We start from the raw sequence: 13,434 nt of genomic DNA on the forward strand, positions 1-13,434 counted from the left end.
ATTCCCACGTGGGGACCAGGGACCAGGGCCCAGGGCTTCAGCCTTTTATTTTTTATTTTTTTCCAAATCTGAAAGCCCGGAAGCTTAAACAGCCCGTAAGACTGTGTGTGTGTGTGTGACAAGCCCATGTCCCAGCCACATGGGCCCGAGGCTCTGCGGTCAGCCACCCCACCCCCACCCCGCCGATGCCGTTGGAAAACAGACGTGTTAACGAGGGTTTGCGTACATGAACTTGGTTTAATCATATCAACTCCTAAACAAAAAGTTTCCTCCGAGAGACAACAGTTCACGGTAACCGCAAAGCTAACAATTTTTAAAAATACCAGCCGTGCTTGGCATTCCAAGAAGATAGTATAGGGTAACTGTTAAGAACTTCTAAAGGGGACATCGGCTTCCGACTTTAAGAAAAATTACAAACACCGAAGCATTTGGGTGTCGGACACGGTCGTTTCGACGTCGTCTGTTCACTTGATGAGTTTCTGGAGGTTCGGGGAATTGTTCCTCTATGATTGGATAAAGCGCCTATTCTAAACTAAACACTTTCAGACGTAGAAAACAAACTAGCAAGCTACACGTACAAAGAGAGGCCCTCCAGGTGAGCGGCCCACACGTGGCGTGCCAGCAGATGCACCATGGGTCCCGGAGGACGAGCGCTGACAGACCCCTGGCCTGAAGTCCCCCCGCCCCCCACCCCAGGCCCGGCTCGGGGCGTGCATTCGCCTACACGTTAACGACAAACTCGGGGTTAGTATAGGAGAAGCCGGCAAACTCGTTTTGGTCCAAGTTCATGATGAAAAGTTTGTCGGTAGGCGTGAGTTCCACGGGCTGCCTGGTGAACTCCTTGTCGAAGTTGGAGGTGTCGCGCCTGTCCCCCTGCCAAACGGAAAGCAAACACGTTAACGCGGCGTGAGCAGCGGGCGGGGACCGAGCGGGCCGGCTGGCGGGAGGACGTCTCGCGGGCGGCATCGGCGGTGCTGACGGCTTTCGGCGGCCACGCTGTGCGTGCCACCCCTCGGCTCTCGGGTCACGTTGTGTGTTGGCTTCAGGAGAGAAAATCGGGTGGACATTTTCTAAGAGAGGAAATGAGACATCGAATCTCTCTCGGGACAGAGTGGGGCGTGTGTTCTGTGTTCTGTGGCTTTGCGCCCATCTTACCACGTGTGACATCGGGGAGCTAGTCCTCAGGAAGAGAGCTGTCCTGGAGGACTCCGGCCATGTGGCTGGGGGCCCCTTTCTTTAAAAGGGAGAAGAATGTCCCCCAAAGACAGAGTGGCATGCGGGGGGCTCGGATCACTGCTCCAGGAAAGGGGCCAGCCGCCACCCGCCCCGCGCTTCCTGGTGTGAGCTAGGCTTTCAAGGGGGGGCTCAGAAACAACACCCCCCAGACCGGCCTCAGGGCTTCATCGGCCAGAGTGTCTCTGCAAGTGTTTACAGCATGTGTCTAGTCAACAAACTGAGAAAATAAACCCGAAGCTTAAAGCATGGCCCGCAAGGACAGCCTTCAAACAAACAAGTGAGCGGAACCCCATCTTCTTAGGCTTTCCTTTGGGGTGGCGTTAATCTCAGTGTATCTGCAGCCTGGGGCGGGTTGGACCCGGGGATCTGGGCGCGTGGGCTAATGAAAACATCTCACGTCATCTCTTCGGGGTCCTCGCCGCCCACCTGGGGCAGTTAGAGCTGGGGTCCCTCCCCCATGGAGGAGGGTGAGGTGATCTGCCCGAGGTCTCCTGGTGGGCGAGTGGTCACTTAGCTGCTCGTGATACCTTGTCCCAGGCCCTCTGGGGGGACAGCCTGATGGCCCGTTTGCTACAGGACGACCAAGGACAGCGCCTGGGTTCCGCCGGTGCCGGGCAGCTGCCCGCCTGGACAGCGAAAGGTCTGTGCGGGCGGGCTGCTTGCCGGCGTCTGGCCAGGCGCCTGTCACCCAGGCTTCGGGGTAAGCCATCGTGGGTGCTGGCCGACTGGGCGCTCTCACCGCCCGGCTCGGTCTCCATGACAAAAAGCCTCTCGCAAAAACTCTTTCTTTCTCAGGCTGCTCCCCGAGAAGTGAAATGTCCCTATGGAGGACCCCGCTCTCTCTCGGGGTGCAGGTGCGGGGCGCACGTGCGGGGTGCAGGAGTGAGCGAGACTTCGGGAAGTGCCGTGGCGTGGGTAGGGCGGGGGCACCGACGGAGGGGGCTGTGTCCTGCCGCGCTCCAGCTGCCCCGCCTGCCCCACGCCAGCCCCGCACGGATGTGTCGCTTCTCACGGTCAGAGCCAGGCTCGGAGGCCACCTCGCCCGTCGACGTTGTCTGCGCCTCCCCGGACCCCGCGCGGCACCCTTGGTGTCCTGTCAGTGGCCGTCATCGGAAACTGGCTGATTTAGCGCCTCTCCCCGGAGGGCAGGGTCCGTGTCCTTGGCCTTCTCTTCGCCGTTGTATGCCTGGTGCCGAGGACTGTCTCGGCACGCGGCGGCCGCCCGCACTGATTTGTCGAGTGAATGAATGATGGGTGGAGACTCGACTCTTCCCAGCTGACAGCTGCTCCTGAGCAAGTGCCCTCGCTCTACAGCGAAGCACTGGCACCTGGCCCCCGCCCCCAAGCGCCTGTCCCTGCTCGGGCCACCAAACATTTCCAGTATGGACAGGACTGCGTCGGGCGCCTTCGAGGGCTGAGAGCTCCGGGGCTGTGTGGTCCCGGGATACTTGGGGCTGGGAGGCGAGCGGGCACTGGCTCTGTTCGGCTCCAGTGCCTCGGTGGCAGTGACCCCCGTGGCCTCTCCCGCCTCTGGGCACCCAGCAGAAGTTCAGGCCCCGCCAGCCCTGAATCTGAAAGCCCTTCCCCGATGGCTGTGCTGGTGGTGACCCGTGCTTCATCCAGCCATGTGGTCCGGACGGGACCTGCCCCTATGGCTCCGTCCCGTGGGTGGGTCCCCACAGGAGACGCCGAGGAGCTAGAGAGGACGGGCCCTTTCTGAGTCGGGAGCCTCTGGGGCCACGCGAGAAGGGCCTCGCTCAGCCAGGGAGGGAGCTCACCGGCCTCTTGGCCACTGCCTGAGGTCATCGCGATCGGTCCGTAGGGTCGTTGAGGAGGGGCGGGTCAGCGGGAAGTCTGAGGAATGGGAAGAGGGACTTGGGGACGCCAGGGGACAACGGCCACGGAGATCACGGCTGTGCAGAGGAGACCAAGAAACGGACTGTGTGTGGGCCCGGCACACGGCCGGCGCTCAGCCAACGCGGCTGCCGGGCCCGGGGGCCGGAGGGCACGCGTGGCGGCCAAAACCAAAAAGCGAAGTCTTTCTTCCCGGACAGCTCCGCAGAGCTCCCGGGGCGCGTACGGGGACGACAGCGGCTCGGTCTCCTCTGCACTTGAGCGCGGACAGAAAAGGCAGCTGCGGGAACCCTGGCCGATGACCCCTGACCTCGGCGGGGGGCTCCCCTGCCCAGCTTTGGTGAGCGGCATTGGGGGACGGAGGCTTTGGCTTGTGCTCTCATGTCTGCGAACTGCCGGACTTTTCGAAAATGATGGCAGCGGCGTGGAAAATGACAGTGTGTGCACGGGAGCTTCCCCCATTGTTATTCGTCCGTCCGTCTTTGTTTGTTTCCGGCGTGTTTATTTGTTTATCTATATTTATTTGTTTATTTGTCCATTTATTTGTTTATCTATCTATTTGTTCATCTATTCATTAAGTTTATCTATATTTGTCGTGTCGTAATATTAACAGCTATTTATTTGTAGTATATTTATGTTTATATTTGTCTTTGGCCGTCGTTTCTGGCGTCTATCTATTTCCATGGCGTTTATTTATTTTATTTGTCGTTTGTCTTATTTATTTATTCGTTTACTTGCTTCATTCATTTATTTGCTCATTCATTAAATTATTTTATTCGTTTTTTTTCCATTCATTTCCGTTTCATCTATTTATTTTATTTTCCATTCATTTGTCTATTTCGCTCTATTCAAATGCGTATTTGTTTGCCTATCTATCTATTTGGCGTCCATTCATCTATTCGTTTTATTTATTACGTATCTATTTATTTACCATTTATTTGCATCTATACCTGTATCTGCCTATCTATCTATCTGCCCATCCATCTATCATCTATCATCTACCTATCATCTATCTATATCTATACCCATATCTATCTGCCTATCTATCTATCTATCTATCTATCTATCTATCTATCTATCTATCTATCATCTATCTATCTACCTGCCTATCTGTCTGTCTCACGTTGGTCTCCAAACCCGTCACGTGTCAATGGTCCGGTGTTTCTCTGTGGCTTCAATCTCCCTGAGAACATTTCCAGGTGACCCAGCAGCTTGATGAACGACCTCGAGTCACCTGCCCGCCGGTGGGCATGGCTCAGAGATGCCACGTGCAGGGCAGAGGGCGTCCCGTGGCTGTGCGTCCCAGCTGGCTGACCTCGGGCAAGTCGCTTCCTCTTTCCAGGTCCCAGTGTTCCCAGTAATTAAGGTGGGGGGTGGGTCCGTCCGATTTCCCTCCTTCCTAGCCTCCTAAGCTCGTCAGCTAGGATGTCAGCATGCTTCGCGGAGGTCCAGACTGCTACCGTGGGGACAGTCCCCGGGCCTGCAGGGGCATGGCAGAAAGGAGCGAGCGGCAGGGGCCCCTGCCTGAGCGGAAACCCAAACCACGGCTTTCTGACAGAGAAGCCTGGCTTTGAGGACATCTGTCAAGTTTTTAAAGTTCCCCTGATGGTCTCTTAGAAACCCCGGAGCTTCCGGAAATTACTGGGCTTTTAGGGGGTGAGGGTGGGGACCGCTTGCCGTCTTTATCTGCTCAGACAGAAATAGGCTTTCTCCCGCCCAAGGGATCTCCTTGAGCTTCTGGGGGCTCACAAAGACGCTTGCTAGAGAGACTGTTTTGTCCAAACTGGCGGGAGGAAATCCAGAGCCCTGGCCATCCTCCCCGCTGGCCCGGACCTGCCTCCGGGGCCGTGGGGGCTTTGGGCTCGGAGGTGGTTGGCCGTCAGCTGGAACCACCCCGCTCCAGGCCTCTGGGACTGGTCCTTGGATGGTCCGCGGCCTCAGCCCCTGACCGGCTGAACACCGGGGCCAAGACTGAGCTCTGGGGTGACTGCTTTTCCTCTCCCCAAGCCTCAGGAGGCCCCAAGCTGTAGTCTGGGCACACACTTTTTCAAAGAGAGAGCCTTTTTCCTTGAAATAGCATTTCTTCTTCTCTCTCTCTTTTTTTAAATTGTATCTCGATGCTAGAAGAAAAATGGCACATAAGAGATATCCAAATACAAGTGAACAGTTGCATAAACATCTTGCAAAATGACATCAAAGAGAAGAACACAACTGTCTGTGTTTGGAGAAACAGCGTCGTCCTGAGAGCAGCGAATTAGCTGAGCCACACACCCGGACCCGTCCCTTCCACCCAGACCCCAGAGCCGTCTTCTTTGTAAATCAAAGTAGGTCACTGGTTAATGACATCTGGACACATAATTTCAAAGCATGTGTAACAAAGCAAGTACATTATTATTATTATTATTATTTTGCATTTGAACAACAACAGAAATAAAACCCCAAAGCAAATAAAGTTTGAAATGTAATGTAAAATCATGGTCCCTTGGGACCTCGCTAGAGTGGCCGGGGAGTTTCAGGAAGTGGCACCAAATGCCCTCTGCCAGGAGTTTGGGGATGAAGGTGCTCGGGGACACGCAGGGTCAGAAATGACAGCGTGAGGCAGTGCCCGAGCTGGCTGTCTTTTGATCTCCGCAGGCGCGTTTAGACTGGGGTGGCCTGAAAGCAGGCGCTTGGAATTTTGAAAGGGCTTATGTTTTTAACTCGCAGTTAAAAACATAACAAACAAAATTATTTTTTTTTTCTTTTTCGCATGTTCTGCGCAAAGCGCGTGCTTCCTCCGAGCCGGGCCGAATGGAGAAACCGCATTCTCTCTCAGTCAAAGCGACCGTGAACTTGTGTACTAGTCAACCCCCAGGGCCAGGCGTGGATGAGAGCCGCTAGCATCCGACCATGCACCCGTGGGGTAGGAAGGGTGGCGGCTGGGTGGCTAACGCTGGAGGATGCACAGAAACGGCCATGCAGGAAAAAAAAAAGGAGAGAGAGCAGGCATTTTTATGTCCCCCCTGGCTCTACTTAGCTGACATGCCAGGGAAAGTAAATTGCAAGAGGACGTCGATAACGAGTTGATTATGCAGCAGCGTCTTCCACACGCCAACTGCATCATCCCATCTCATCGCGATGCTCCAAACTACCCGAGGACATTTGGGTTCTGAAACATGGCCACTCTAGCCTCATCAACAAATAAAACATGGATGCAACTTTGCAATGAAAAAAAAAAAAAAAGAATGTCACCACAGTAGCCGCTGAGCTTGAATGACAGAAACGAAGGACGGAGCTCTGTGCATCTACTTAGCTCTTGACTTCGGGTTTTAAAAATTCAGAGTTAACAAAGGAAAATCCTTCAAATTCTGATTGGTCAATGTTCCTGATGACTTCGTGGTCGGGAGGTGTTAGGACTGGTGGGTGACGGGTGAAAAACCGGTCGAAGTTTTCGGCGTTTCGCCCACACTATGAGAGGGGGAGAAAAGAACTTGTGGTGGGTGGAGACCAAACAGAACCGAACCGAACAGAACCGAACAGGACGGGGGGCGGTCTCCGTCCCTTCCCGTCTACGGCCCCTGAGAGGTCGTCCCAGTGACCGGAAATAAACTGCAAACATAAAATGCAACGTACAATGCAGAAGTCTCGTGACCTTGGGCTCCCGACCTTCGGTTTCTGTAGCTCGTGAGCTGCCCCCCGGGGGCCTTCCGGGCAGTCAGGAGCCGTATGGCAAAGGCGTGAGATGGGGGGGGCTGGTGGCATGTGGCATGTCCCCTCCCCCACCCCCCAGGAGTCAGCCAAGCTTGACTGCTGCAAGGGATGAATAAAGAGATGTTTTATGTGGCGTGAGATGCAGAGGGACGGCCCGCGTATGCGTCACCTGGGAGATGTCACTATTAGAGGCCAGTCCCTCACCGTGCTGTCCCCTGGCTCTGGACCAGGGACGGCCGATGTTTTCCAGCTCAACAGATGCCATTCGCGTGCTCTGGCCGGTGGAGAAAGATGTCGCGGCCTCGCTTGGTGCCTGCTATGATGGGGCACGCAGCGGCCCTGGCTGGCTGGGCGCGTCACCCACCCTGCATTCTGATGTACCAGGAGGCCGGCGGCCACCCTCTCCCCCAACGGGAAGGAATGAAATACACCCCGGGGCGGGGGAGGCATGTCGGAGAGGAGCCCGTCGCCATTACTCACACGTCCTCTGGTCCTTCTACGGGAAAAGGCCCTGGTCTGGGGCAGAGTGCTAGCGTGTGTGTGTGTGTGTGCGTGTGTGTGTGTGTGTGTGTGCGTGCACAGGCGTGTATGTGTGCGCTCACGAGAGCACACACACGCACACGCTCATTCTCACAGAATGAGAAGGGTCAAGTCACTAGGCCTGATGCGCTCCGCTCCCCACCAGCAAAGCCCACGTGCGTTCTGTGCATTTCCAGCACGAGTCTGGGGGTTGGGGACCGCCCCCCAATAATACACCAGCAGAAGCCATTAGTGCTCGACACGCCGGGCACCCTGGAATTGTCCTCACGTATGGTGTCTCACTGAACCTAGTGACCCTGTGAAGTCGGTGCATTAGCATCCTGTGGGACACGTGAGGAACCCAAGGCCGGGGAGACTATGGGACTCGTCCAAGGTCACACCGCTAGCAAACAGCACAGCCGCAGCGTGAGCCCGTCTGTGCCATGTCAGAGCCCAAACTCCGAGCTCCATCTACAAGAACAGTGGATCGGCCAGTGACGGTCACTTAGCCCTCGGCTCCGCCTCACACCCCTCTGGACGCCCGCCGCCCACAATGGGGAGTTCCAAGGTGTCTAAGCTGCAAATACTCAGGACACAGTGTTGCATTTTTAAGAGGCTCAGCTGCATATACTCAGGACACAGTGTTGCGTTTTTAAGAGGCTCGTGGCAGACTTGGAGAAATGTATTTGTTGTTCCGAGAGAAACTGTTTCGGCTGTTCTGACGGCTTGGCTTCGGGTCTCGGAAAGTGAGAAGCGACCCTCAGCCGGACGACCGACGTGGCGTCTGACCGACGCTCCGCTGGCCCGCGGGGTTGGCGCGGCGTGCACAGAGCTACGACCAGGCTCCTTCATCGCTTCCTCATTTTCTCAGTCAGGAAATGTTTACCGAGCGTCTACTGCGTGCCAGGCCTGGCCCAATGGCAAGTTCAACCAGATCCGACCCTCACCGAACGGATGTTCTGCCCGGAAAGAGAGGCGACAACCACACAAACACGGAACTGTAAATGTAAACAGCTCGGAGGAACGCCCGGTGCCCTCGCCCTCGGGCAGTGACGGCTGGACGCACCTGTGGACACAGCTGTGGACGCACCTGCCGGTCTGCAGGAAACGCACTCCATGCAAAGACCTTGGGACAGGGCTCCACCGGGCCTGGTCGCCAAGCCACAATGAGGCCACGGTGGCCGGAGCAGTGGCCAAGAAAGGGAGGGGTCAGAGAGGGCGCGAGGAGCCAGGTCACAGACCTCGTCACCGGCCACGTGAGGACAGAGGGTTGTCACGTTGCCGGGCGAAGAGCCACTGGAGTGTCCAGGGGGCTGCACGGCAGGTCTGCTCTGTCTGAGTCCCAGGGGTCAGGGGTCACGTACGGAGGGGACCAAGGGTGGGGGCCGCAGTGGGCCGCGAGGCCAGCCAGTGCTGGCCAGAGGTGGCTCCTGGTGACAGTGGACACCAGGGAGCTGCGCCTGATGTGGGGGGTGCTGTGAATGTGGAGGTCACAAGGTCTGCAGGTGGGTGGGGTGTGGGGTACAAAAGGAAGAGGGGACTGGTCGGTGACCCCAAGACTTTGGCGGGAGCTACTCGGTGAGTGGGGCACTCGAGGGGCCCAGCATGCTTGTGGGGGACACGGAGCACTGGTTCCGTCTGTGACAAGTTCGAGTCCAGGGGCGATGTCACAGTGGAGTGGAGGCCCTTTGCTGTGGTGTGCAGACTAGGGAGGGGCGGGAGCTCCCGGCAGGGGTGCCGGGGAGGGCAGAAGACAGCACGATGCCCCATGGGACGGGGCGAGGGGCGGGCGGCGAGCAGAGGCCAGCACGGGGCGGCAGTGGCACGTCACAGGCAGATCTCGCGGTGGCCCTCTCTCCCCGGGCCTGGGGACCCAGACCAGCCAGCACGGGAAGCACGGCAGCTGGGGTGCCGAGAGCCTTCGGGGGCCGTGTTTCTCTGCAAACATCCATCTCTCATCCTCACCAGAAGGCTGCGGCTTTGCCGGGCCTCCCCAGAGGCTGCGGCAGGAACGAGCAAACAGCTCCTGGCAGCTCCAGGCCTCCCCCCGTCCCCGCCGCCCCCAACGCCACCTCGGAGGAGGACAGTGGGTCTGCACGTGAGGGCGGAGAGGAGGTGCAGGGATGGGGGGCTGAGCGGGCATGACGTCCCTAACACCCAGCTTCGGGCGGGCAGATCACAGCCTCCCTAAGCTTTCCCGTGGTTTTCAACCGGGGCTGTCACTGCCCATTGTTTAGGGAGCTTCCGCAGAGCTCCCTAAATAAGGACATCGGCCTCGGGAGGCACCGCCCGGACCCGCGCTGGGCCTGCCGTGCCCTTGGGGAATGGGTGGCTGGCCGGCGGGCGCGGTGAGCCCGCTCCTGCTTCTCCGGCCGTCCGTCCGTGGCGGTCGCCTCAGCCCCGGCTCAGCTGCTAAAGGGAAACCCAGCCCCCTGGGCATCGGGCACCCCGTCGGCAGCCGAGCCAGCGAGGCCGCTTGTCAGGCGGTGGCTCTGCCGGAGCCGGGGCGGGCAGCGAGCACTCTGACCCCGGGCGGCTCGCGAAGCCCGTCTGCGAGGGCTGCATGCGAGCTGCTTTGCCCCTCCTCCCTCCCTCCTTTCTAATTCCTGCTTCATCGTGTTAATCACAGCTCTGCATCCAGCTGTCAAACGTGGGGCCGGCTCAGACACAGCAGCCACCGGGATCTCTCTCAGACGCCGACCAGGGTGTGGCACTTTCCTGCCCGTACCGGCCACGGCTCCCGTCGCCCGAGGCCCACCCTTCCTTAGTGTGGCTGGCAGGGCCGTCCAGGGCTCGGCGCTGGTCACCCGGTGACCAGCCCCCTCAATGCCCACAACCCCCCAGTCCGACTGCTCCCACCCCCAACACCCCCTCCGGCTGCCGTGAGCTCCCATGTGGCCAGACACTCGGCACGCTCCCTCCAGCCTCGGCACAGGCCTCCCCGCCAGGGACGCTGGGCCTCCCCTCCTCCCCGCTACCTGCCAGGCCCACCCTCCCCGTCGCCAGCAGATGTCCCTTCCTCCATTTATCCCGTCACGGTACAGGATACTCATCACAGAACTGTTGGAAGGAGAGAAAGAAATCTGAGACCAACTATCCGCCCATAGGGAAAAGGGGTAAATAAACAATGATGGCGTCCGTTTGATGCGCTGCCACGCGAGACGCTTTCCAAACGAGGAGATGCGGCAGATGTGACTGCTGTCCGTGGGCGCAGCCTGTGCCCAGTCTGAGAGCCGCAGACACGGACGTGCGTGTGTGTGACATCGGCGTGCACGTTACGCACGCTCACAGAAATCGGGAGAGTCACACGCCCCTGCATTTTCTCCATCGCCTCTTAGGCTTGGTTGTGTTTGGAAAATTTAATTAATGATACTTTTATTTTTGTAATAAGGAAAAAAAAAGCTATTTTAAATGGGGTCGCAATTGCCCCGGGAGAGAGAGGAAAAACAAACAGACAGAGCGGGAGAATTTAGCCCGATGGCGAAGGTCTCGCACGGTACCGCGTGACAAGGGCTGCCACCGAGCGCAGAGGCGAGGGGTCTTCCTGGAGGAGGTGGCACCCGAGCGGAGCGGGCCCGAAAGGCAGGGCACTGCCCCTCAGAAGGGGGGAAGGGAGGTGCCCAGGGCAAGAACGGGGTGAGGAATGGTGGGGACGGGCAGGGGACAGGAGAAGAGGAGGAGGTCCCGTCCACACCGTCCACCGCTCGACCGCGTCTGGCCGGCGGGGCTGCTGGCACAGGAAGGCTTCCCGCCGGGCCTGCCGCAGGACTCGGGGGCACCCTCAGGACTCGGGGGCACTCTCAGGACTCGAAACGAGAAGGTCACATGAAAAGCCCCCCACGCCACACAGCCTGGGAAAGAGGCAAAGGCGTCTCTCGTTCCCAGACCCGCAGAGTCAGTGGAGTTCAGGGTCCTTCCCACGCCCTCGGGGGCAGAAGCAGCTACCTGCGGGCAGCCCAGAGCCACAGGCGCGTCCGATCACTTTCAAACGCGGTTGGTGGGCCAAGGATCCCTTCCACCCGCCTCCCCCGCCACCCCAGCAGAATCAGACAACACCCCGCATGGCCTGGCCTCTGGCAAAGACCGCAAGACGAAAGCCCCTTCGTGGGCAGATGCTGAAGGTCCCCGCGGATGGGGTTGCTGGGCGCTCGCGTCTCCTGAGGAGGGAGCCAGCAGCCAAGAGAGGGAGGGGTCTTCGGTGCTTGATAGCAAGTTTTACAAAAAAATTTTTTTTTTCCTTTGGAAACAACAGGCAGTATTTTGTTTCCCGCAGAGCTCAGTTTAAACACCACCTCCTTAGAGAAGCTGCTGTGACCGCCTCCAAGAAGACCGGCTCCCCCAGCCTGCCTTCCATCGCAGAAGCACCCCGTCCGCGCCTCTCCCCGGAAATCACGTCCAAACACCCCGGTCCGTAACTACGTGCCTATGTCCCTGCTCCGCTGCTTACTGTCTGTCTCGCCTGGAAGCTGCTCTGCAGGAGCTGAAGCCCCGTCTGCCTTGACTTCCTGGGGCTGAGCCCAGGCTCGGCGCCCAGCAGGCAGGCGCCCAGTGCTGGGGAACGGGCGAAGAGCGGGGCCCATCCGGTGCTGATGACCGGCCGCAGATGCTGGGTGAGCGCTCGCCAAGCGTGTCCTCCCGTCATCCCCGTTTCGAGGCAGACTTTCTGCACGGGGGGCTTCGGCACTCGACTGTGATCTAATCCCAGACCTGACGACCAAGCCCGACTCTGCTACCCGTCTTCTAGTTCATCCCCCGAATAAACGCACCGAGAGAAAGAAACGACACACACCTTTGTAATCCCAACACCCCAAAATGACACGTCCATACACTGATGATGCTCATGTGTCGGTCAGTGTCTCGGCTGGTTGGATGAATGGGCGAATGGGTGTTTTTTACTCTTTAAGCCAATGTAGATGCCATTTATTCTTCAGCCCATTACAAAAAAAAAAAAAAAAACAGACAAAAAAACATCTAACCATTTTCCCGTGTCGACAGGCACCACATCTTATCTTTCCCTCACCATCCCTCTGAAACCCACGTCGCTGGCTTCACATAAACCAGCTCGCAGAGAGCATTATCCTTCTGTTTGCCTGTGTCGTTAGAGCTGGGGCCCCCGCAGGTCTGAGAGACGGGCAGAAGTGGGGGTTCCCTCCACCTAACAGGAGACCGGAAACGTCCGTGTTTCGGCCGGGGTCCCACGGGGTGGAGGGGACGAACCGAGATCGGGAGTCTGGCTTTCTACAACTCCCGCTGCCTCATGAGGAGTCGTCCCCGACCACGTGGCACGCATTTCAAAGTTAACTCGACCCCGGCACCGTCGATCCCAGCCACACGACCTTGAAGCGAGTCAGCCGAGTGCCCCACACCTTGTGCCTTGTGGCACGCAGTGAGGAGCGACTCGGCTGGTGGCTGCCGTGGACGGCTGACCGACCCGCCGGTCCAGTGAGCAAGTCTGATGGGTGTGGTGGAGCTCTGAGGACAGAGGGCGCCCCGCAGGCCCCGTCTCCCCGGCCCCCGCCACCCCTCCCCCACCCCAGCATGTGGCCGGTACAGTTAGGGGCCCTGAAACACCAAATGAAACCTTTGCTGCAAGGCGGTGGCTTAGGGAGGGAGCCGCAGGGGGAGGCCAGGCCCTGGGCGTCCCCGTCAGAGGAGGCCAGGAAAAGACCCGCGTCCAGGGGCACGAGGGGCCATTCCCGCGGCCGCCCGGGTGCCACTCCTTGGGCATTTCCCGCGGACTCACGAACCACCGGGGAGTGGCTGCTTTTACACCCCGGGGGAGCGTTTTGTGGTTGTTTAAAAGAAACTGCACTTGTGAATACACGAGAGACAAGCTTTCCTTCCTCTGCCTTTCTGGGTCACGGATTTGTCTCCTCCACCCTCCAAAATCCACCGACATCAGAAGTCTCCATGGAGCTGGCATTTCTGCCAGGAGTGGCTGAGGACGTAGGAGGAAAACCAGAGAGCTCAACGCCATAAACACGGGGTAGGAAAGGAGCCTCGACAGGAGGCTGGGCGTCCGAACGCGTCCCTGGAAAGACGCACGCGCCCAGGACCCCAGAAGCGACGAGGTGGCTGCGCCGACTTCGGCGTGCTGACGCGCACTCTCTGAGACGCACGGGCGAAGCCGGCGCA

The 13,434-nt window shown here is 58.5% G+C and overlaps 1 protein-coding gene across 2 annotated transcripts in view; it reads right to left on the reverse strand.

Annotated features, from left to right (window-relative positions):
* Positions 1-217: 217 nt before the first annotated feature.
* PRKCB (protein kinase C beta) overlaps positions 218-13,434 on the reverse strand; it is a 231,895-nt gene continuing 218,678 nt past the window's right edge. Inside the window, exon 17 of one of the 2 annotated variants that reach the window (XM_039840210.1) lies at positions 218-873. In XM_039840210.1, the coding sequence (XP_039696144.1) occupies positions 721-873 (153 nt within the window). In that variant the 3' untranslated portion in view covers positions 218-720. Of the gene's footprint in view, positions 874-5,250; positions 6,538-13,434 lie in introns of those variants that run through there. The other variant, XM_039840209.1, reaches the window with a different exon arrangement.

This window comes from Pteropus medius, unplaced genomic scaffold (genome assembly GCF_902729225.1).
Source record: "Pteropus medius unplaced genomic scaffold, Ma_sr-lr_union100, whole genome shotgun sequence".
NCBI classification, from domain to species: Eukaryota; Metazoa; Chordata; class Mammalia; order Chiroptera; family Pteropodidae; genus Pteropus; species Pteropus medius.